The sequence below is a fragment of the Protopterus annectens genome, chromosome 5.part0 (assembly GCF_019279795.1).
Source record: "Protopterus annectens isolate FY-2018-M chromosome 5.part0, PAN1.0, whole genome shotgun sequence".
NCBI classification, from domain to species: domain Eukaryota; kingdom Metazoa; phylum Chordata; order Ceratodontiformes; family Protopteridae; genus Protopterus; species Protopterus annectens.
The window spans coordinates 1,637,874,345-1,637,900,340 of record NC_056735.1 but is presented as its reverse complement, the minus strand read 5'-3'; the positions used below and the strand labels follow the sequence as shown (position 1 = coordinate 1,637,900,340).

At 42.0% G+C, this 25,996-nt stretch overlaps 1 protein-coding gene across 1 annotated transcript in view; it reads right to left on the bottom strand.

Annotated features, from left to right (window-relative positions):
• SYNJ1 (synaptojanin 1) overlaps positions 1-25,996 on the bottom strand; it is a 2,168,218-nt gene that overhangs the window by 1,967,531 nt on the left and 174,691 nt on the right. The window contains exon 6 of the mRNA XM_044071423.1: positions 14,497-14,580. Within this exon, the coding sequence (XP_043927358.1) occupies positions 14,497-14,580 (84 nt within the window). The remainder of the gene's footprint in view (positions 1-14,496; positions 14,581-25,996) is intronic.

The window sequence follows — 25,996 nt, the reverse complement described above, 5'->3', positions numbered from 1 at the left end:
TCTATGGAATAAACTTCTCATCTTAGTAAAACAAAGGTTGTCCACCAGTCTATTCAAAAAGAATTTGGATATAAGGATGGGGAATCATAAATTCACTCGCAGGGTACTGCCCAAGTCTGTTATGGACAGAGGCAGTCTGTAAAATGACTCAGGGTTCCAACATCTAAAGACCCACTAAACTGATAATTTTCCAAATATGGGATGGGGTACTAAGACATAATATTGTCATATCTTGGGTATTAATGGCAAGGTTTGTTAAGGCCATTAGCCTAGTAGTCACCTATGAACCTATAAGAAAGAGAATAACAAATCTAATAAAATGTGAGGTAGGGGGTCCTCAAATGGGGATCATCTGATAAGTAAACCAGAAAAATGAACACTGGATCCTATGAAGTGTCGGAGGACTTTCTTTGTTGGATGGCAGAAAAAGAGTGAATACTCACTTCCTGTCTCAGCTGAAGGCTTCTTTCTCAGGATATCCACAGCCAATCAGCCATCACTGGAAGAGAGAGGGAGTGGAGAAGCTTTTAAAAGCTAGCCAGTACTGGGTTGCCTTGGCAAATAACCTCCAATATCACTGAGGCAGTAGGAACAATGAAATGTTTAGTACTCATTCTTAACTAGAATTTGCAAGCCCCAGTTGAGTTTCTTCATATTCACCTATTATACTACTACTTTCAAATGAGACTCTTTCCATGTTATCTTTATTTGAAAACTAAGAATAGTTTTTCACTGCGTAAAGACTCAAAACACATACAAGTCTCTGAAAGTACAGCTGTGTAAGACTTCACCATAATAGTAGATGTTCTACTTCTCATTGTTGCAGTATTCTTTACAAATGGGATATCCTGGCAAGGATAGCCAAATGTCTGGCCAGCAAACCAAAACCTTAAGCCCTTCCAGGCGCCATACATCAGACATGCATCCTACATCTAAAGAGTAAGCCACACAAGTGATGCAAAAGTTCCTAATCCTCAGAACTGAATTGGCCCAGAAGAACCAATGCAACCCAGGAGGAGAAGCAAAGATATGTGCATCCAGAGAGGAAAGGAAAAGGAGGACCCTTTGGCCAGAGGGAAAGCCACAGATAAAAATAGGAGGAAGGAGGGAGGGACAGAATACTGCAACAGTAAAAAGTAGGACATACACTGTTACGATAAGATCTTACACAACTGTACTATGTCCTTCCTTATCACTGCTGTAGTATTCTTTACAAATGGGGGTGTACCAAAGCTACTGGACAGGATGGGAGGAGGAAGCCACAGAACAGCCCTCCAATAAACCATGCAGGATTACCCTGGCAAAACCAGCCCTGGCCCTAGAAATTACAATCAACTTATAATGTTTAGTAAAGGTACATACAGAAGACCAAATATCAGTTTCCAAAATGGATCTAGTATCCATAACCTTGAAAAAAATCACCAGAAGAGGCTACAGCAAAGGAAGAATGAGCAAAAACAGAGGAAGAGAGCTGCTTACCATAAAAAGAATAGCAAAAGGAAATGGCCTTATAAATACAGGAGGGGATGGTTTGCTTAGAAACAGCCAAACCCAATTTCCCAGAATGGAAAGAAACTAAAAGTTGCTCAGATTTCCTTATACCCTTAGTCTTACCAAGGTGATATCTGAGCGGTCTATGTAGATGAAGAATGAAGAATTCATTCACTATCATTCTGTGGAGAAGGGAAAAAAGAAGCAAGATAAACAGTTTGACTTAAGGACAAATCATTAACAACCTTTGGCAAAAAAGGTCTGGTACAAAGAAAATCTCTCTCTCTCTCTGTGAAAAAAAAGAAGCTCAGAAACCCTCTTGTCAAAAGTAAGTGCTACTAACAGCACAGCTTTTCATGTACAATACTGCAAAGAAGAAGTAACTGCAGGCTCAAAAGGAAGGGTAGTCAATCTTTCAAGAACAAAACTAAATTCCCAAGGAGGAATAAGCTTTTTGGAGGTCTAATTTGAAAGAGGTCTTTCAAAAATTGTTTAACTTAAAATCTAGAAGTAAGGGGTACATTCAAATGCAAACAGAAATGGCTGACAAATAAACTTTAACATATCAGTATGCCAAGCCAAAACTGGAAACTCACAAAATAAGAAAGAACCATAGGCATGTCCACAGAAAAAAGACCAGGTCATGGTTGCAACATCAGGCAGAAAAGCTCTTCTATTTGTCTACATAAGATTTTCTAGCGTTGGGTTTTATGGCCTCCTACAAAACCCAAAGCATGTCCTCAGAGAACTGGTGGCTAAAACAAGTCAAAACTATATCACAGAATGAGTCAATTATAGCGTAAGTAACTGGGAGTGAATGAGAGATCCCTTGTCCTATGTGAGAAGACCCATCCTGTGAGGTAACTTGTGATGACTGCCCCTTGCCAGATGAAATAGAAGGGTGAATTAATGTAGTCTGGGCCAAAAGGAAGTCACCAGCAAGATTTTGAGCCTGCCCCATGTCATCTTGTGCAGGACTTTTCCAACACAGGAAGGGGGGGTAAGCATACAGAAACATTCTCTTCCCTGAAAAAGACATGGCATCCACCTTCCAAGCCAGAGGACTTGTCACTCTGGAACATGACTTGGGAAGTTGTCAAGTTCACAGGGGAAGCAAAAAGATCTAATTGAGGAGTACCCCAATGATGTACAATGTCCAAATAAACCTCCCTGTGAAGCATCCATTTGTGAGGATCTGCCCTGGACCTGCTCAAACTGTCTGCCATTAGATTGTACTCAAATGGAATGTAAAATGTAAACTGCCTGAAGTTTCAGTTGACAGCTGATTGCAAAATCCCAAGCCTGAAAAGATAACCTGCAAATAAAGTAGGATTTTGTGCCCTCTTGTTTATGTGCCACATAACCATGGTGTTGTCTGTGAAAATTCCAAAAGACCTGCAATGCAAAAGGAGTGGAAAGCATGAAGAGCCAGAATCAGAGCTCTCCTCTATTTTATGCCAATATGGTCCACTTGTGGCTGGGAAAACCAAAATCCCTGGACCCTGATGTTGTTGGAAGGGGATCCTCCACCCTCATTGGAAGCTTTTGGGTACAGGTCATGAAGGGGAACCTGAAAAAGGTAGGCTAGGATTCAGAGAAATCTGCTGAACCCACCTGAGGAAACTTTAGTTTGAGGCAAGGCAAGAGGGATGAGAATATCTAGAGAATGATAATGATGAAGCCACACAGTTTTGAGATACCACTGAAACTTCCTTATGTGCAGCCTGGTGAAACGAATCATGGAAATGGTGGAGCCCTTCTTCTTGGGAACCAGGAACATCCTGGAATAAAATCCTTTGCCCTGCTGACATGGTACAACTGTCTGAATGGTTCATTGAACCAAAAGGTCTTGAAGAATTGAAGGAAAGTGTGGCAGTGGCAAAGAGGAGGTTGGGAATGCCTGAAAAAGGAAGAAGGGTTTCCAAACCATGAAACAGCCTTTATGAATGATGGAAACCACCACAAATCTGTGGTTATCCTTTGCCAGACTGAAAAAGAAAGAGTCTGAGTGAAAAAGGAATCTAGCTGAAAGGTAAGAGAGGCTGAATGTTTAACGGAGGCAGATTTGTCAGGAAAAGAATACTTTTGACCCTTAGAGCCCTGTGAAGGCCCATCAGGAAAAACCCTCTTGGAAGACCTCTTAATCCTGGTGTCTCTGCTGCATCTGCACAGATAGAGAATTAGAGGGGTAATTCTTCTGAAACTTGGGAATAGGAAAAATGAAAATTTGCTTAAGATCCTGCATGACCTTCCATTTATCCTGCAAGGATGTGAAAATCTCAGCTGCAGCAGAGTAAAAAAGAATATGGTTGTCTAAAGCCATTAATGTCCTCAGGAAGGGGCTGTAGCCACAACCAGTAATACCTCCTCAGATGCGACCCTAACTGCAGCTGCTCTAGAGAAAGCATCAGGAGAACCATAACTACATTTTATAGAGTGACCAGCTACATGGGAAGCAGAGCACAAATGGAAAATGGCAGAGGACTTAGCTTCTGAATCAGTCAAATCAGACAGAACCAAGTTCGGAAAGAAGAGTCCACATATATCTAGTCATATGGGTCTGGTGGTTTATGGTTCTGAAAGCTAAGGTGACAGAGGTATACATTTTTTTTTTTTTTACCATACCTGTCCATAGCATGACTCTACTTGTCAGAAGGTACAAGCTTGGAAGAACAACAATTTAGAAGGCTTATCAGTAGCCAGGGAAATCACTGCAGGGTCAGAAGAAGGGCTTTTATGTAGAAACTTCTGAGCTTCAGGAGCTTTATAAAACCTGTCAGGTTTCTTTGGAGCAGGAAACTGGGAGTCAGGAGGTTGAGAGGTAGAAGAAAAAGGGTCTTAAGAGTGCTGATGGCTGGTGTGAATCAATTTACAAAAGGTTATAGCACCTGTTTTGGATATCTGAATTCTAACAATCCCATTTAAAATGTTCCATCATGCATACAATAGTGCAACTCCTTAATGGGGGAAATCAGGAAAAATTGAATCTTCTTCAGAGCCAGAGCAAGAGGGGAATGAATTTAAGAGGACTAAGCCAATGACTCCTTCCCAGAATCTAAGTCCACATTGGAGTATCAAGGATGCTTAGAAGGAGTAAAGGACTAAAGAAGAGAGGAAGGGACAGAAAACCCCTGAGAGGGTTTCAAAGCCACAAGTGCTTTGAAAAGACCATGAGTGAAATCCTGACACTCTGTGTGGATCCTTATGTAGGGAAGCCACATATCTGGTCTCCTGTTTCTTTTATAAAGGAAAATCAGCCCTAACAAATTTATGGGGTTCAGATCCTTGCCTGACTTCAATAAGGAAACCAGGAACTTCCTCCCTAACAAGAATCTGGGAATCAGCTATGGTTCCCCCCTCCTTGTTTACAACAGATGTAGGCATAGTCTCAGTGGACCTGCAGGTAGACAACCTCGTGTCAGCCTCCAACTGGTTCACAACAGAGGGAAATGACGTTGGAATCAGATGGTTCTCAGGTTCTTCATTCAACCCAACAAAAACATCCAAAGAAGCCGGACAACAGTTTTTTTTTTCCTTAATCAGCAGCTAAACTTTGGGGCAGATAGATTCAGAAGCCATGGATGCTGTTTTTCTAAATGTATATAAAGGGATGACAGACGGCTGCTTAAGGTTTTTGATACAAATGCTTGACAAATTTCACCCTGAGCATGGTCATGAGCAGAACCTACATAAAAAAGGAATTTCTTGTATCTATCCTCATAGGGATTCTGCCTCCCATACTCACATTTTCCCTTCATGGATGACACATAAAAGTAATACAACCCAAAGGAGAAAAGGAAGGGAAGACCCCCCCCCCATAGGGCACTTATCTTTTGAAGGTTCAATAGCTGTATCAATGCAACAAACGACTTGCAGACCAAATTCAAAAAGTAGCGTTTGGACTGGTGGCAAAGAAATTCAGAGGATTATATGCTCATATATTACTTATATCATATATACCCTACAATTTACATATGTCTGGCGTATGACACCTGGAAGGATTTATGGTTTTGGTATGCTGGCCGTAAGCTCAGCTATTCTCGGCAGGATATCTTATTTATAACGAACAACGCCACAGTGATAAGGAAGGACATCTGTTTATTCAACACAAATGCAATGACACAGTGGGAATGTTTACTACTGTGTTGTTGCATAGCTGGAATTTTTACCTACTCCACATGTACTGAGCTGTTAGTGTTATCTTTCTGTCTTGAGTTCTTTTCAAAGAGCACTTCTTATTAAATTCCTGGATAATATTTCACATACTAAACTCAAGATCAGAGTACTAGTAAAAGTCAACACATCTGAAACAGGGTGTACAACATAGTATTTAATGGCACTCATGCACCACTTCTGTGCGACACACAGTTCCTGTATAACGACCTATTTTACACATTACAGTGTGTCACAGCATTATAATCTACAAATCATCTACACTGAAGGCAGCCTTCACTAATGCATGGACCTTCTAGGGTCTAAACACACTGAGACCTTCATTCTATAAACAATGAACATCTAATCATTTCACTAATGAATGCTGACTATTGACCATGCCCCTCCCATGTTTATTTGCCTGTGACTTTTCAAAAGCATAAATCAGCTTTTCATAACCATACAAGGGAAGTTACAGAGCAAAGTGTAATAGGTAGTGGTCACCTGGGTACTATCGTTTGAAAAACTATCAAAGGTGATGATGGCAGGATGGGGGAATGTCAGAAGACTAATGCAAAGGCAGTTAGTGATAGACAAAAGTATGGGTGAATGATCAATGTAGACCCACACAATGGCAGAGACTGAGAGGTCATTATCTTATCTAAAACAGTGGTGAGATTTTAGCTGGATTACCAAGTCTAGTTGGACTTTCTATAGAAATGTGACAAGCCAAAAAATAAAGACGGAAAACACAAGAGAACAACAAATCTTGAAAATCACTCTTCTCCTTTAAACTTATTTTTACAGGGCCCTGCACTCCCACACACCCCAAACTTATATATACAAACTCCGAGATTGCCATATCTTAGAAAAAAGGGAATATTCAGAGAAATGGCATCTCAAACTTGGTATGTGTAAGTCCGATTTTTCGGCCATTCAGTCTCCATTTCAGGACTCATTCTAGCAGGTCTTGACATTTCAAATGGTTATCACCTACTTGTGAATGTTGTTTACACGATGAGGTACCCTAATTAAATGGATAGTGTTAAGACAAATACAACAGCAATTAGGAGACTAGATACAGCGGCATATCAGCATGAGGAGAGATGTGTTAATTTAGGTCTACAGGAAGAAAAGGACATGATACAAGTATTTCTATAAATCAGTGGAAACAGGCCTGCTTAGAATATAAATGATCAATTACATCTAACTGAGACAGCAATATAGCTAAAACCCATTCACACAGCCTGAAATAGGTACTTCTGCAAGGGGATAAGCAGACCTGTACCCTCACACCTGCCTACCTTACATATACAAACCCCACAAGTGCACAACAGTGCCAAAAGGAAAAAGATTCTAAAACAGGTCACAACAGTCCTGCTCCTGCACAAACAGGAACACCTATCTGTCTAAATGCAACCTACAACCAAAAGTGAAGCTGACAGTTATGTTAAGGCAGCTGCAACATGACCAACTAGTCATCAAGCAAATGCAGGAAAATCTGCAATATGGATGCATAAAAAGATCAAAATGTGAAGGAATCTGAAGTTTCCTCTTCTGTATCCATCATTTTTCTCATTCTTCTTGCTATTCTTCAAATGAATCAGCAATAGCATAACCGAATCCCTGAATATGCATTTTACCGATATAATTTAACATGAATCACATACTATGGTGTATTTCACTACCATGCTACAAATACTAGCTATACTTACACAACCATTTATTTTTTCTAACTACTATCATCCATGCATACAACATACTTCTAACTGTAACTGAAATATCTGAAGACTGATGTTAAGAGTCATTGCTGTTGGAAAGTGGTTAATGGAGTACAGATCTTAAGCAATCATTGAATCATTATTGCTGGAAAAGCAAACTTTCTGTCTTGTCTATGTCCACACAGAGCCTGAAAATGTCCCTTAGCCCATCCCACACACCCATTTAAAATATATATAAATGGTAACTACTGAAGTGGAAGGACACAGCAGAAAATTCCTAACAAAGGGAACGGACTTCACTCTGGACAGGAGGAAGCAAATCTTACAGACATGGTGGTGGACAGGCAGAATACACTACTAAGAATCAATGGTTCATATCTGATCAACAGATATATATCAGACTGTCTAGGACAAGTGATGCATAGGGTAAGAAAGTGAAGTGAATGCTGTAGATAACTTTCTCAAACTACCTGACTACTTAAACCAACACAGTCTCCTTCTGGCAGCAGATAAGAATGTATGTATAATTTATTAGATATTACAGACAGAATTAGCTTTAAATCTGTAAAATACAGACAATTTATATGTTAAAAACTGCATGCATGTCTGTGTATGTAAATGTGTATGTTTATCTACCAAATCTCCAGAAGAAGTGTGGGAATGTGATGAATAATGACACTGGATGGCACAGATTCCAAGTTATGGTAAGTACATAACTCTTTATCTGAAGCTAAGTGTCATTATTGATCACGGATGGGCCAGAGTCCCCAGCTACTATGAACCCTGGGAGGCTTTAGGGAAGGCTATGCCAGAGCACTGAGGAACCAAAAAAAGCCCTGCTTCTACACACCAAATTCAGCTTGTGATGGACAACAAAGGTGTGGGGGTTAGACTAAGTAGCAGTGGAGCAAATCTCTTCTAAAGAAAGTTTTGCCAAGAAGGCAAAAGATGTGGCTACTGACCTAGTAGAGTGAGCTTTAACTGGTACAGAAAGATCTAGATGCCCGCTTTGGTAAATGTAGTAAATGCAGCTGGAGATCCAATGTGAAAGAGACACCTTGGAAACTGCTTGACCTTTCCTGGCCTGAGAGAAGGCAATGAAGAGCTGATAAGACTTCCAAAATTGTTCAGTTCTCTTAAGATAAAAACATAGCTGTCTATGGACATCCAGACAATGTAACATATACTCCCCTTTAGTAGAAAAACTGGAGAAGAACAGAGGAAGCTGAACAGATTGGTTAAGATTAGCCTCCAAAGCTACCTTAGGGATGAACGAAGGATTGGTCCGGACAGACACCCTATCCTTGTGGAGCACCATGAAAGGGGCTTAATGCTAAGAGCCTGCAACTCGGCGACCCTCCTGGCTGAATTAATAGCCACCAAGAAGGCTGCCTTCCAGGACAGGAATTTAAGATCACAGGTTTCTGAAGGTTCAAAGGGCTTCTGCGTCAAAGACTGCAACACCAGAGTGAGATCCCATGGAGGGGAGAGAGCCTTGATAGGAGGCCTTAAGAGAAAGATCTCTGAGGACGGCCTTGCACAGCTTGGAAGAAAAGGTGAGACATTCATTCAAATAGTAGTTAGAGATGGCCGCCAATTGGAGCTTGATCATAGGGAAACTGGCCCCTTGGTGAAAAAGAGAGGTTAAGAACAACAAAATGTCAGGAATAGGGGCTGAAAAGGGATCTAGATTGTGTTGTTTAACCCAAATGGAAAACCTCTTCCACTTACTAGAATATACCTTCTTGGTAGACGGTTTTTGAGAAGCCAAGATAATACTCTTAAACGGAGAGGGAAACCTGGACTTGGAAAGGATCACTGGAAGTACAGGAACCATACGGTCAGACAAAGAGAATGGAGATTGGGAAGAGGAAGCACCCAAGTGTGGAAAATGAGATTCAGGAAGGGATCTAATATCCAGGGCGGATATTTCAGATGAGACCAAAGGAGGGAAAACTATGCCTGATGAGGCTAAAAGGGGGCAATGAGGATGAGAGTAGTCTTCAGGTGACAGGCTTTCTGTAAGACTTTGTGGATGCGGGGAGTTGGGGGGGTAAGCATACAGAAGTCCTGACAGCCAATCGTGAACCAGAGTGTCCCTGGGTGACTCTCCCATCGGGGGGATCAGGGCAAAGTAGTTGCTGCATTTATGGTTGACTGAGGAGGCAAAAAGATTGCAGCAAGGGAGACCCCAATAGTCGAATATCCGATATGCAACTGATAGATTCAGGGACCACTCATGAAGACTCAGGATAGATCTTCTGAGTTTGTCAGCTAACATGTTGGAACTGCCGGGAATGTGCACTGCAAGAAGAAAGAGCCCGGAAGACATCGTCCATTCCCACACTCTCATTGCCTCACTGCACAGAGGATAAAACTGGGTTTCCCGCCGTTTGTTGATGCACCAGACCAGTGCCATGTTGTCTGTTTGAAAAGCTATCATCCCAAGAGGGAGGCACTCCTGGAAGGCTTGCAACTTTAGAAGGACTGCTCGCATCTCCAGGACTTTTATGTGCAATTTGGTCTCTAATGAGGACCACGTGCCTCCAAACGGCCTTCTCTGAAAGTGTGCCCCACCCCCAATAGGTAGGCATCCGTGGTCACCGTAGCCTTGAGCTGGGGAAGACAGAAGGGTCTGCCTAGTGAGATCTTGAGCCTGGAGCCACTAAGCAAGATGACGTCTACATACCTGAGAAATCCTGATGATCATAGACATGGGATGAAACTGAGCTAACCATTATACTGCTAGGCTCCACTGCAGAACCCTGATATGGTATCTGGTGACAGGCACTAACTGGATCACCACTGCCATCGAACCTAGTGCTTGCAAGGTGAAGTGGACTGTGGGATGATCCAGATCCAGCAACTGATGGACCTCGTCTTGAATGATCTGAACTCTGTGGAAGGGGAAATGCTGCAGTCTCTGACACAGCGTCCAGAATGACCCTGATAAACTCTAGGTTCTGACATGGGGAAAAATGAGATTTGGGTAGGTTGCCCGTGATGCCAAGATCTTGAAGGCGACAGAGTATAATCGGTGGCCACAGAAAGTTGATGCCCTGTGGGGGCAGTGAGGAGCCAATCGTCCAGGTATGGAAAGACCTGGAAACCTTGCAGCCAGAGATGAGCTGCCACCACTGCCATGCATTTGGTAAACACCCAGGGGGCTGTGGTGAGTCCAAAGGGCAGGGCTCTGAAATGTTAGTTGTTGGTCCCCAGCTAAAAGCACGGGTATCTCCTGGAGTGTCTGCTGATTTTGATATGATAGTACACATCCTTGAGATCTACCGAGCACATCCAGTCTTCCATGCAGAGAACAGGCAGAATGGACTGAACAGTGACCATCCAGAAATTGGACTTCTTGACCAAAAGGTTTAGTTCACTAAGGTCCAAAATGGGACACAGGTCTCAGGTTTTCTTGGGCAGCAAAACGAAGCGAGAGCAAGTTCTGGAATCTTGTTGCCCTGTTGGGACCTCCTGGATGGCTCTTAAAGGTGGTCTTGGACCTCAAGAACGGTCAATTCCCTCTGGCGGGGTGGAACTTCCGAGAGAAAACTGTGAACTGGAGGGGGCTGAAAAAAAGGGGATGAAGTAACCCCTGGAAATGATAACATCCACTGATCTGAGGTGATACTTGTCCAGGCTAGCGGGTGGAGGGAGAGTCGAGAATGGATTGAATAGTGACCATGCGGAATTTGGTTTGTACCACTGATTTGTTTAAATGGCTGAGATCCAGAATGGGTCTCCAGTCCCCAGTCTCTTTTGGCACTAAAAAGAATCTGGAGTAAAACCCGGATCTGCATTAGTCTGGAGGGACTGGTTGGATGACTCTTTTTTGACACAGCTTTATCTCTAAAGACGCATCTTCCCTTTGATTGGGTGAAACATCAGGAATGTTTTTTGTAGGTTTTGGACAGGAGGATACAGGGATGTAGTAGCCTCTGGAGATTATTCTCTGCACCCATCGATCATTTGAAATAGAGCACCAGACAGTTTGATACAAAGAAAAACGAGCCCTGACTGCTTTCAGTGGAAAGCAATCAGGCAACGCTTCAGGAGCGTCTATAAGACCGCCCAGAGAAGGAATCCCTAGAGTCTTGATTTCGGGGACCCTCCCCTCTGCCCCTAAAGGGGGTGTCTTCCACCACTGCCTCGACGGGAATCCCCGCCATGTGCATTACGGAAAGGACCTTGAGATTTCTTGTGCCAGATTTTTCCACTCTTCTGGTTCCTGGAAAAAAAATGTAGGCCAACGGGAGAGAAAGCCTTTCTGTCCTGGTCGCACCTGGGCAGTGTGTCCTTCACTTTAGAACCAAATAAGGAAGATGGTTCAATAGGGGCATTCAAAAAGGAGGATTTGAAGGAGTCCGCGAGGTCACAGATGCGCATCCAAGCATGAAGCCTCACGACTATGCCTGCACCCGCAGCTCTAGCCGCACCTTCGGTTGCGTGGGAGAGCAGCCTCATGGACGAATTGGAAATAGTTTCAAGGGTGGCACGTTGAGAGGCAACCTTGTCCCGTGCCCTGTCAGAAACTTGACCGTGAGGGCTCCAGAAAGTTTGGTCATCAAATCTCTTTGGAGCCTTGTGAAATGTGCCAAGTAGTTCAGGGACCTGACAGCAAAGGTCGCTGAAGCAAAAACTCGCTTCCCCAACCTGTCCACAGCCCGAGACTCTCTGATGGGCGTGTGAACAGTAGGACTTCCTTCCACTAGATCCTTTTCAGTGGCCGCCGCCACCACCATAGCATCAACTGGCAGACCTCTGGACCTGTGGGGATGCTTTTCCTGGGGGAAATAATCTTATCGGTTATCCGGGGAATGGCCTCAATAGAGTCAGGGCTCTGCCAAGCCCGCTGCATGATGAGCTGGATTAACTCGTCGGCAGGTGCGGTCAGCCAAGAGGTAGAAGACCGGGAGCAAAAAGCGTGCAGAAAGACGGACTCCTCCAAGGAAGGGTTGGAGGGCTTCCAGCCACCCCTCTCTTTTAATATTTTCAAGATGTCGCCAAAGGAGACATCATCAGGGGGTGACCATGGGGACCCTTCCCCATCATCGTAGTCCATGTCCTATGTCAAAGACTCTTCAGGAGATTCAATGTGCTTCCACTTGCACGCCTTCTTCCGAGGAGATTCCTCAGTGGGAATATCTGAGGAAGACTCGGAAGGATGGGTACCCCCTGAACTAGGGTTTCCTGAGGCTTCTCCTCCCGGTGTCCCGGGGAGGTGGCTCATGGTAGCTGTAGCTCAGAGGGAGCATGATGAAGATCTGACGTCGGAGGAGCGCTTCCCGAAGCAAGCACCCTCTCCATCACCCAGAAAGCAGGCCCGCCCGAAGAGTAATAGGTGCTCAGAACAGAGAAGGACAACCTCGGATCTAGGGTCACACCCCGCTCCATTGGACCCGCTCCTGGGGATGGAGCCTCAAGCAGGATTGGGGCAGACAATATCCCCAGATCCAAGGACGGAACAGATAAAACACTCTGAACCGTGCCCTGGACCAAGGACTCTACCCCCCAACCATGAGTCTGAGGAAGGGACGGCTCCCATGGAACCAAAAACCAAAGGGGTGGCCTCGAAGCCTCAGTGACAGTCACTGTGGGCACCAAGGAGCGGGGTTCCACAAAGGATGCTGGAGCAATGGGCTTTGGAACCGATGGATCCAAAGGAGGAGTATACATCGGAGTCCTGGGAGAGATAGACCCAAATCCTAAAGGGGGTGAGTCTTAGGAACATTTGTTATCCCTCGGGCTGTCACCAGCTGATCCAACAAGCTCACAACATTAAATTCGGAAAAACTCCTGGTGGACCTCGTGGACACTCCTGAAGGGGAGTTGGGTCAGTTCAAAAAGGGGCTGTACATCTGACCTAGGAACGGATCCAATGAAGGAGAGTATCCGGTCCATGGTGTCTGAGCTAGTGGCACCATAGTCTCTAATTTGGAGACCGGTAGTAAAGAAATCAGTGGAGCAGAAAAGGGACTCTGTGCCGAAGAGGCACTCGGAGTTGATGTTATTGGTTCCAAAGGAATTGCATGGGTCGAAACTGCTTTCAGTGCGGTCAAAGGCAATGTCGGCGCCGTAACTTTTGTTGAAGGTAAGGTCGGTGCCATACCTGAAATGGAAGGCAAGGTCGATGCAGAGGATGGCGCCAATGTCGAAAATCCAGTAATGTCCATGGCTTTGGTCAATGTAGTGATTGGAGCAGAGCTCAGAACAGTAGTAGTCGGAGCCGAAGCAGCAATTCTATGCTCCGAGGAAGATTTGTGGGCCTTATGTTTGTGTGTCTTACTCTTATCAACAGCCAGTGAAGAGGGATCAGAATGGGGACCTATCTTGTACTTAACTGGAGGGGTTGATACCTCAGACACAGAAAGGGCCTCTGAGAAAGGAGAAACGAGAAGGCCTTTCAGAATCAATTTATTTTTCCTTTTATTCAGCATCCGCTGACTAAAACTTTGACAAATCTGGCAAGGGGGTTTAACAGAGAGGTGAGAAACCCCCAGGCAATAAACACAGTCGTCATGAGAGTCGGTGTTTGGGAGTTTACCATTGCAAGAGGTGCATGGTTACACCCCAAATTCCCTTTTTTGTCAGACATTTCCATACACACACACAAAAGAGGTAACAAAACTACTAAACACCTAAAAAAGTGAAGAAAGGAAGAAGAAAGGGAAGAAGATACCAACAATGGTATCAAGCGATACCACAAGGGTAAGGAGAGGGCATACTAACGATGGTAAAAGAATTACCCAATGGGTAGAGCTAGTTAGGAGGCTATATTAACAGTAAAAGAGTGAAAAATAAGAGACTATATTCAAAAATACACAAGTATCCAGAAAAAATAACACTTAGCTTGAGAGCTTGGGGAAACACTGCTATATGGCTACGCGGCAAACAAGATCTGAGGTAACAGGGAGAAGGGCATTGTGGGTAGCAGCTTAGCTTGAGAGTTTTTGGTGTACGCGAGCTTGGTATTAGGCCGAAAAGGTGCCGAGGGGCTTGGAACTGGACCCATCAGTGATGAATGGGAAAAAGATTAACAACGTCAGATAAGTGGTTTCAAGATCATGCAAAATCTTAATTGCACATAACTTGTTTTAATGGAACCAAAGATGCAGAGTTGACAACTTACCTGAAGTCCAGGTTGTTCCCAAAACAAAGGGACAGATCCTCGGATCTGTATAAAGGAGACTACTGAATCATCCAGAAAAATTACCTGAGAGGGGAAAAAAAGAAATCTCATTTTCAGTTTTTTATATTTCATCTATAATTATCTTACAACAGAAGTGTCCAAAGCTTTTGAGTAAATGTGTATGTTGCATTTGGTACAAGGAAACAAAATTGTCAACTAAACAAAAACAACATTATTTTCCAAACAAAATCAGATACTGACTTTTAAAAACCTGAGTTTCTATCATTGTTTTGCTAAGACTATAGAAGCAGATGTCATGCAAAAGCAGCATTCTGACTGGTTTCTACTAAAATCCACATCACCATTTGACTTCAATGACTGATATTTTTCCTTTTTAAGAACGTCTACTAAATGACATGTTGCTCATGATCAGTTTACCTGTTGATGCAATGGATAGGAATTTCACGACAAATTCAGCTGTTATGATATATATCAGGTGATATGAGAGAGAAACTCCTTTATGAGTCTATGATTAGGAAAGCTTATTTTTAAATCCAGTTAACTTTTTCATCTGCAGTCCCTGTACTTGGAGATGCATTTGTATGTACACACACACACAGACTGCAAGCATATATACCAATGCCAGATGCCTTGATAAGACATCAAGCTTATCCAGTGAGACTATCTATCTATCCTCAAACACCGAGCAAGTACATTTCCTGCATATCAAGAAAAACAATGGTGTAGCTCCCAGACTTCATAGGAATGTATAAACAGATACTTTCCCACTTTAAAGTTGCACTAACAGCAAATGCCGCTCAATGAAGGAGCTGTGCAAATGATGGGGAATAGTGACAGGAAAATATGGAACCACTAGAGAGGGTCCCTTCTCAAATCAAATGATACAAGAAAGGTGTAGATAAGAGTGTAAAGTGTGTGTACTTGTATCTTTTAATAAGCATGTGAGGCTGTACATGCATAGCCTTAGTGCCATTTTGAAGGTGCAGCTTGGGAGCAAGTATGCTTGATCATAGTGATTAATTGTATATAAGTTACAGTCTACAGTCAACAATAGTAATGTGCTTGTATATAATAAAGTTGCTTGAACAGAACAGATGAAGACTTGTTTATTCATTTCCTAACATGAAAGCGACATGGTGTCAGAACCAGGATGGAAGAGAAAAGAATATTCACAGTCGTGAGATGTAAAGATGACAGTGAAGGTAAAACCGAGAGAAAAAGCACAAACATAACCAGAAGGAATCAAAGGTAATGAGAAATAAAACAAATTATTTACTCAATGCAAAAGACAATAAAGGGGCATTACAAGGGCACAAACCGCAATACCATGCAAGCGGAAAGTACGAAAAGTTTGTTAACTAAAGAAAATGTTGAAGATAAATGTATATGATGAAATGATTAACTGTAAAACAGAAAACAAGTATGCTTAAGGCAAAACAAGTGTGTTTGAGGCAAAGTTGGGCATGTTTAGAGTAAAACGAGAACAAGAAAAGTACACTGGGCATGAAAAGGCCTTAAACGAGCAAAATTATTACAATAGGAAAAGAAAAGGGCACATTAAGCAAAAATAAAGCGAGGTGACTGCATGTGTTTTGGGCAAACTACTGTATTTGGGCATAACTACGACTTCGTATTGTATCAAGGGCGTAACTAAAGTTATTTGAAGTATCTCAGTGTGTGTAAAAGTGCTTACAAGTGTGTGCTTATTACTGTGCATGTATTTCGAAGAGATCATTGTGTGCAAAGTGCAAGTATTTTGTGCAATCCAGTCAAAGTATAGCTATTTGAGAGAAATCCTTGTGCTGGGTGTGTCTATTCACAAAGTATCGCCATTACAGAGTATTTCTTGTACTGTAGAGAGTTGCCTAGTGAGGTACCAGCATTTTGGGGACATTTCAGTGTGCTGTATGCAGTTTTTCACAAAGTACAATTACTTTGAAAGTTATTGAGTTTTGGACAACAGATGTTGAATTTATTTGCATTGTACAGTTGCTTGACATGTTCTACAGTGCTCGTGAATTACTCAATCGCATAGTTCTCAAATCTTTCTTAAAGTGATGACTTTATAAATGATGGTAAATGACTGTAGCATTTCTCCTTTTTTCTTCTTTTATTGATAAAATTCCAAAAGTATAGCAAGCGATGGTGTATTACTTTAGCAGTTCTGCTTTTACCCATTATATTCCGAATGCATCGGAAAGCCCAAGAAGTTAATTCGCAAACTCCAGTAAAGTTTTGAAAATCCCAAGAAGTTTATTTTGCAAAGTCCAGTTATTCAAAAGTACTACGAGTTTTGTTCATTCACATAATTCTGATAAGCCCAATGAAAATATAAGTTCAGAGCACAAAGGCATTGGGCAAGTTTTGTTTATGCCAGAAACGTATGCATATGTGTATGTGTGTATATTTATGCTTATTTGAAAAACCCTTCGCTGGTACATATTAATATGGCAAATGGATTTCGAAAACCCTACCACTTGTGTTTGATCACTGGAGGAGAGAAATGGAGAATATTTGAGCAACAGTATGATATTTTCATACAAGCAGCTTATGCAGATAAGAGATGCATGCACTAGGGCATTCATTTTGCTACACCTAGCAGGGTCAGAGGCCATAGAAAGAGAGCGTTCATTTGTGTATGCACCTACAGTGTATGAAGGAGAAGGTGAAGAATGCCATATTGTTGTACAAGCTGAATCAAGGGAAGATCCTGAGTGTTTGAAGCACAAGTTTAGAGAACTGTGCAATCCCCAGACAGATGTTACATTAGAGAGGCACTGGTTTTACACAAGAGATCAGAAATCAGGGGAAAGATTTGCAGCTTATATAACTGACTTGAGACACAGAGCTAAGACACGTCAGTTTGGTGATCTAAAAGATAAGCTGATAAAGCACAGGCTTGTAAGTGGTATTAATAGTGCTGCTGTGAGAAAGATTTTATTTTGTGACAGTGACTTAATGTTGAGCAAAGTCATAGAGATTTGTCAAATCCATGAGGTGACAGATAAATATACAAGTATGCTTGCGAGTGATAAAAGCATGGTTTCAGCTGGTTCCAGAGCACATGCAGACAGTATGCAACATGTGACAAACAAGAACAGGCCTAAGCACATGGCAGCTACAGGATTTCCAAAGAAGCCACGAGGACTTCTAGAAAGTTACAGTGCCAGCTCAGTGCAACACAAACATGAATTTGTAAAACCCAAACCTAGCTTTATTGTTAACTGTCGCAACTGTGGTGCGAATCATGAGTCTAAAAGAGAAAAGTGCTTAGCATTTGGTCAGCAATGTCACAAGTGTAAGAAATGGAACCATTTCCAAAAGTTTTGTAAATCAAGTAAGCCTCACGCAGTTGTAATGAAAGGTCGCACAAAAAAGCAAGTTGATCAAGTAGAGCCTAAATAGTCAGTTTTCTATGTAGATGGTGTTATCAGTGCTTGGTAAAAGAGCTGATGCAGTAAAGTTATTAACAAGAAGTGAAGTGTTTTATATGGTCCGGATCAATGGAAAATCCACAGGCTCCAAGTAGACACTGGGTCAAAGTGTAACGTTATATCAGCATACACATTTGCAAGAGTGAGAACTAATGAACAACTCAATGTAACCAGTAGTGCAAGACTTGTTGCTTATGAAGGTGAAGAAATTCAAACCGAAGGTTCAGTGATACTTTCATGTTATTTGGCCGAGAATTGTTACAACTTGTTATTCTACATAGTCTGAAGGCCAGTGCAATGTTTATTGGGTCTCAAAGATAAGTTTAAGAATGAATCTGCTTTCTTTTGCTAAAGAAGTTCATCATGTGAGTGCAGTTCCGAGTTCCAATTTCTCCAAAGCCATTTTCTCAGAATATGCTGATGTTTTCGATGACAAATTAGGCAAGCTTCCAGTTGTGTATTCCATGAAGTTAGACCCAGAGATCACTCCTGTAGTCAGACCAGCAAGAAGAGTTCCAATATCTATGCAAGATAAAGTAAAAGCTCAGCTGGATAAGATGGTGCAGCAAGGTGTGATTTGTCCAGTCACAGAACCAACTGAATGGGTGTCGTCCATAGCAGCCGCTCACAAAAAAGGCTCAGATGAAATCAGAATATGCATTGACCCAACAGGTCTGAAGAAAGCATCATCATCCAATGCGCACAGTTGAAGTTGCAGCTCCAATACCGAATGCCACTGTATTTTCTGCTTTGAATGCAGAGAGTTCATTTTGGAAAGTGATGCTGGATCGCAAATCCTCATTTCTAACTACTTTTGGCACTCCATTTGGCAGATACAGATTCCTAAGGATGCCATTTGGAATAAATTCCACAAGTGAAGTTTTTCAGCGTGCAATGGAACAAATTTTTTTGGGTTATCCTTGTGCCATAATAGTAGATGATCTGTTGGTTGGAGGGAATGGTGAAGCAGAGCATGACAAAAACCTCAAGAAAGTTCTAGACAGAACATGTGAAATGAACTTAAAGCTCAATAAGTGCAAATTCAAATTTCCAGAAGTTACGTAAGTAGTTCATTTGTTTACAAGTACAGGCTTGAGACCTGACCCAACCAAGAAAGCAGCTATACTAAAAATGTCAGTGGCAGACAATGTACAAAGCTTACAGCGTTTTCTGGGCATGGTCAATTATTTAGGCAAATTTATATCAGACTTCAGTTAGTTAACAGCATCTTTAAGAGAGCTAACATGCAAAAATGTTGCATGGTCATGGTTGGAGCATCATCAGAAGGCATTTTGAAGACCTTAAGCAAAACATTGCCACCCCCACCTAGGTTAAGATACTATGATGTGAACAAACCAGTTATTCTTGCCTGTGATTATTCAAAATTTGGCATAGGTGCAGTTATTCTTCAAGAGGGCAGACCAGTAGCTATGCACCTAGAACACTAACCCAAACCGAGATGCAGTATGCTCAAACTGAGAAATAGCTTTTGGCTACAGTATTTGCATACTCCAAGTTTCATGATTATATTTATGGTTGAGCTATTCAGATTGAAACTGATCATCAACCTCTAGTTACTATTCTAAAGAAGCCTATGCATTCTCTCCAGTGAGATTACAAAGAATGATGCTCAAATTGCAAAAGTACCATTTCAAATTGGCCTACACTAAAGGAAAATTGCTTTATCTGGCTGATACTTTATCCAGATCTCCTAGAAATACAACAGAAAAGCTTGATGCTGAGACTTTTGACTTTGATTTGATGTCCGTGTGTACTTTTTCCACCACTAGACTTGATGAGTTAAGAGATCACACACAGACTGATCCAATTTCACAAAAGCTCAATCACTACATTAATGTCAGATGGTTGTCAAAGCAATCTAGTTTATGACCTCAGATGTAAGCGTATTTTCCTTACAGAGATGAACTGCTGATGGAAGATGGTATTATTTTCAAAGGTCCTAAAATTGTTGTTCCTGCTTCCTTATAAGAAGACTATATTCAGATTTTGCATCGTGGTCACCCAGGATCCTCATCCACTAAGAGAAGAGCAACAGAATTGGTATTTTGGCCTTCATTATCAAAAGACATTGATAGAGTTCTTTCTTCTTGTTCAGTATGCAATAGTACTAGACCACATTTGCAAAAAGAACCGCTTCAGCTAAGTCCAATTCTTGAACTAACTTAGTTTCCTGTAGCAACTGATATCTTTGAGTGGAACAATCAACACTACTTAGTTTTGGTAGACTCTTATTCAAACTGGTTTGAGATTGATCTACTACCAAACAACCTCAACTGAAAGAATTACTAAGTTGAAATGATATTTCTCAGTTCATGGTAGACCACAGAAATTTTTTTCTGACAATGGTACTCAATTTACTAGCCAGTTATTTCAAAAATTTGCAAAAGAATGGGACTTTGTACATGTCACTAGAAGTCCTGAATATCCTCAGTCCAGTGGTCTAGCTGAACGAGCAGTACAGACTGCAAAGCAGTTACCTGAAAGATCAAACCTTGACAATACCGATGTATTCTTGAATTTGCTTAATCTCAGAAACATCCCCTGTGATGATATTCTTGGCTCACCTGCTCAAAGACTACATTCCAGGCAAACTAGAACTACGCTACCTATTTCTTCAAGTTTGTTGCAGCCTAAATCTAAGAACAATAAAACCATCAAGATTCAATTGAAGCATAACAACCAGAAATCTAGTTATGACAGATCGAGCAGATTACTTCATCTGTTGAGGGAAGGAGAGAAGATACGAATCCAGACAACAAATGGTTTTGATCGAATAGGACAGATTACAGGCATTTCTGTCAAACCAAGATCTTATTTGGCAAATTCGGAAGGAGTGGAGTATAGGAGGAATCGCAAACATCTTCTTCCTGTACCAGAACCATCATCATTACAATCACAACATTTTATCTGTGATGCAAACTCTAAACTGAAGAGAGAGTCAGACACTGTTTCCAGACCAGAATGTATTCAAATGTCTAATTCTGTTCCAGAAAGTGATTTGAACATTCCACAAGTCAACCATTTTGCAAAAACATTCCAGTTGCTAGATCTAATTCCCAGTTTTATGTCATATGGTACAGACAAGTGGCTAAACCAAGTGTGAAATATGCAGCAACATGGACTTGATACCTATATGTTTAATATTGTATAATGCACGTCTATAGATTACCTGTGATTTCTGCATGCCAAACAGTCTCATAACAATTGTATGGTCTATTTTTTAAAGAGGGAAGATACAGATCACAGTGCAAAGTGTGTGTGCTTATATCTTTAAGAAGCATGCGAGGCTGTACATCCACGTATATAACTCGCACACATGCACAACCTTAGTGCTATTTTGAAGGAGCAACTAGGGAGTAAGCATGCATAATCATAGTCATTAATTGTGTACAAGTTACTTAAGGTACAGTCTATAGTCAACAACAGCAATGTGTCTGTATATATAATAAAGCTGTTTGAACAGAACCCACAAAGACTCGTTTATTCGTGCCCTAATATGAAAGCGACAAAAGGTGATATCTCAAGGCCTACTTTATTAACTACAACAAGAAAGAATGTCAAAATAAAATCACAAAGATAGGCTGGAGCTAGAAGATAGCCAAGTTGGACAAAGCCCCTAGGGAATGCCAAGGCCTTTAGCTCTGGACTCTCTCTCAACCTTGGTGAAAGTTACCTTTGGTATTTGACTGCACTCTAGCTGCTTTTTGCAGAGGCTTGAGCTATGTGCCACTCCAAAAAGCAAATACTTTTGGCTTCTCCTGGTCTAAAAAAAAAAAAAAAGGTACATTGTGGAAGATGAAAATTTTCTCCCACAGCTAAGCATCTTTTTCTACTTCTCCATATTCTCAGTATGGTGCTCTACCTCTTTCTTGAAGAAATGCAGTCCAGAAAATGGAAAATCAAAAAAAAAAAAAAGCTGACCTGAGATATGTGGGTGAATTACTGTGCCAAACCTGGTGGCCTTGGCAATGTATAGGATGTGCACCACAAGTTTGTTAATGTTAAAGGTTGTTGAGGACTGAGGAAAGGAGGAAAGAAATACATCCCTTCTAAGAATCTGACAATCCACCTAGTGTATGATACATTTTGTCTGCCAGTCCCTCATAAAATACACCATATGAGTGGTACAGTTCAGCACCTGCATAGCTAACATTGTGGATAGGTAAAGCCATCACTGTGGCATAGAGAGGCTATGTTCTGACCACGTCACAGATAACTCAATTTTGAATAGTGTCTCAGATGACTCTAGAAGCTGCTAGAAGAGGATAGGAGTGAGTAGCTGTTGTCAGCTAATCCATCCTGGGGATGGAGGTTACTCTGATTTGCTAACTGGGTGATACCTAGCAGGAACACTACATGTTCATCCATCAGAGTTCAAGCTACTAGCGAGCCCATGCTGCCATGTGGAAGTTACACATTAAGCAGAGAAGAATTCAGCATGCAAAGGCATGCTTCCCTTCAGATAGCAGCATAAGCAAATTTCAGAAGAGGTACCATGGGGAAGGCTGGTGCTCCACCAAGGGAGAGGATAAGTTGTCTGCAAAGGACCAGTAAACAGACCCACTCCCTAAAACCCAATTCTTACTGTTAAGTGATTGAGCTGACCAGGAATTCCCAAGCTGGAATGAGTGGTTCAAAGAATCTCCCACTACCTCAGAATAAATGGGCTGACTGGGTGCAGGTAGAGATGGAATCCAGCTTGGTCCTGTAGGGAGTGAAATTTAAAAAAATAATGGTGGATGGGTTAACTCATTTTCCAAACCTGTCCATCATTTGTTATTCTCTGTCTGGAGGATGAACAGGGTCAATGCTGAATGTGACTGGCTTGGGAGTCTCTACAATCATAACTCATTTTGTAGGAGAACACTGTACTGAGATTTTTCTCAGCCTATCCTGCTGAAGTACTTCAAGATGTCCACCAAAGAAGGAGTACTGCTTGTGAACCTACCGGGCTTCTGTCAGGAAGGTGTAGGGTTAGTGAGCCATCTCCCTTCTCACTGGAGCAGGAGCTGTAAATACTCCTAAAATATACACTGTATCCAAGTCCTCCACAAGCAACTTTGGAGGGGAGTCAATGTTTTTACAATGCCTTGTAAGCCCGTGTGTGTGTGTGTGTGTGTGTGTGTGTGTGTGTGTGTGTGTGTGTGTGTGTTGATATTGGTGGGGGGACTCAAAATAAAAGGAGAACATTTTGGATGGGAAATCCTAATTTGGGCAGGTATGACAAGCTCTGGAGTTTTTAAGTCCAATGGTAGGAGAACAGGCTGGAAGGCTGAGCAGGTAGCTACACTCACTGATGCTGGTACTGGACAAACAAAATGCAACACTGCAGGGTACCAAGGCACTGTAGCAGCTGAGTTTGACTTCAGGGCTAGCACACTGAGAACTGAGGAGACAACACTGTCATCAGCTTCAAACCTTTCTAGGCCCAAGAAAATCTGCACCGACAGTGAAAAGGCTAGTATAAACATCAGAACCGAGAAGATGGAACTTGACCTTGCAAAAAAAAAAAAAAAAAAAAACAACAAGGGAAGCATCAACTGCACTATTTATTTATGTTATTTATTTATCTTCGTTTACTGGAAAATCCAACTGGCTAATACCCATTTTCAGCAGAGGCCTAGAAAGAAAAGTTCCATTTGTTTACTTTGCATCACACTTAGTTACAGTTAAACACAAGAGTAGTTACATTTTTATTTACATTTCTACACATACAGTAATTGCATTTATACATTCTAAAGTTATTACAGAGAAAGCCCACGTGCAACTTACTGGAATGTACTGGCAGCAGTTATGTATAAAAATGATTTTGTCATTTCAGCGAGAGTTTGAGAGAATTCTGTTTAAGGACAGTATTGTACAGTTCACAAACTCTTAATGTGGTGATGAGCATTTGCAGGACCAGGATTGATTAAGATGTTGTTTATGCAGTGACTGTTGAACACCATCACTGTCAGAGGCACTATTGTGTGATATTCTGCATTTAGATGGGTTCTGACAGCAAAATTGACACTATGGGGAAAGGAGCTGGTAAAGGTATCAAAGGTATAAAAGAAGACATAATGCAATATAAAGGCCATAAAAGATTCGTGGTGCACTAGTACAGAAAGAAAGGAGGATGAGGAACCACAGCATCTGCCCTGAGCCCTCTACAATAGGGAAGCCAGAGGGAAGAGTATTAGGCACAGCTATTTTTAGGACTGTGACAGAGCAGGGAAGTACCACATCCTTAGACTTCGCTATGATCACAGTCTGCAATTCGGCCCTCTGAGTTACACTGTAAGTCACTTTGACAATAATCTTCAACAATGTTTGAGATCTATTCATCTTAGGATCTGGAAATACCTGGTAATACATAAAGGTAGAAAAAGGAATACAAGTATGATCCCACAAGAGGTGAAAACATACTGGACCTGATCATCACCAACATGGGGACTCTATGCTCCAGACCAGAAGTGTATCCCTCATTGGTAAGATCAGAGCATAAACTAATCTCACTGGATATTCACATCCCGACTCCACCCCCTGCCCTGAAAACCACAGTGAAAAACTTCTCTAAAGCAAATTTCACACTCCTCAAAACCGAGGTGGAATCCTTCAAAGTCCCCGGGCCTGTGAAAAATATGGCCCAGACCACAGAATCCTTTATAAACGCATTCTATGAACACCTTCAGGAATGTATGGATCATGCAATCCCAAATAAAACCAAGACCCAATCCTCCAAAGGCAGACGTCCTGTCTGGTGGACCCCAGCCATAAACAAACTATACAATAGAAGGAGGAAGCTACTACATGATAGAGCAAAATCCCAAAAAGGGAAGGCATCTCTGAATCAGTATTAGCAAAAAACTATGGGCACTCATAAAATCGTCTAAGGCCAACTTCAAGAGAAAAATTGCACAGGACACTAAGGATAATCACAAGGCTTTCTTTAGTTATGTTAGGAACCTGGGTGGGAATTCCCAGATATGCTCAGAATTAGTCCAAAATGACAAAAAATACACTGAACCCACAGACATTGCCAACATCCTAGCTGACAGGTTCAGCGCAAACTCCCCCCCCCCTCCCCACCAAAAGGGCAAATATTTATCCCAGCAGAGTGCTACCCCCCTAACATCTCGAATGCTCAGGTAAGAGCTGCCCTCTCCAAAGCAAAAAACACAGCATCAATGGGACCAGACGGTGTCCCGGGCTGCGTCCTACATGAACTCCAAGAAGAGCTAAACCCAAACATAAAACTACTGTTCAATCTCAGCCTTACTACAGGATATGTACCCAAAGAGTGGCATACAGCAACACTGGTCCCTCTCCACAAAGGTGGTGCCTCAACGGTTCCTGGAAACTATCGCCCCATAAGCCTGACTAGCTTGGTCTGCAAAGCTATGGAAAGGATCATCATGGACCTCATAAATAAAGATATTGGGGACCTACAGACACTGGATCCTACCTAGTTCGGCTTTGTTAAGGTCAGATCCTGCCTCTTAAACCTGGTTGATTTCTTTGAAACAGTCACTAAGGCCATTGACGAGGGGAAGATGGTCCACACAGCCTACCTGGACCTCACAAAAGCCTTTCATACAATACCCCACTCGGGCATTATAGATAAGCTCACCAGCTTAAATATAAACCCCTATGTCACTAGATGGGTTGCAAACTGGCTCAAGGACAGAACCCACATGGTTAGAATTGCTGGAGCCATGTCAGACTCCAAACCAGTTACAAGCGGCATCCCACAAGGCTCAGTCCTGGGACCTCTCTTGTTCGGTATATATTTCTCAGAGGTACAGGCCAACAAGGAAGGACTGTGGCTGACTAAGTTCGCAGATGACTGCAAACTGGGCGCCATAATCGACTCTCCAGCCGACACAAACATCCTCCAAAAGGGCCTCATAGAAACAGACAACTGGTGCCAGAGCCATGGCCTCAAGCTAAATGCCAAAAAGTGTATAGTCATCCCCTTTGGCAAAAACAAAGTGCCCACAAATTACCACATAGGTGGCAATCCATTAAGTACAGAAGAAGTC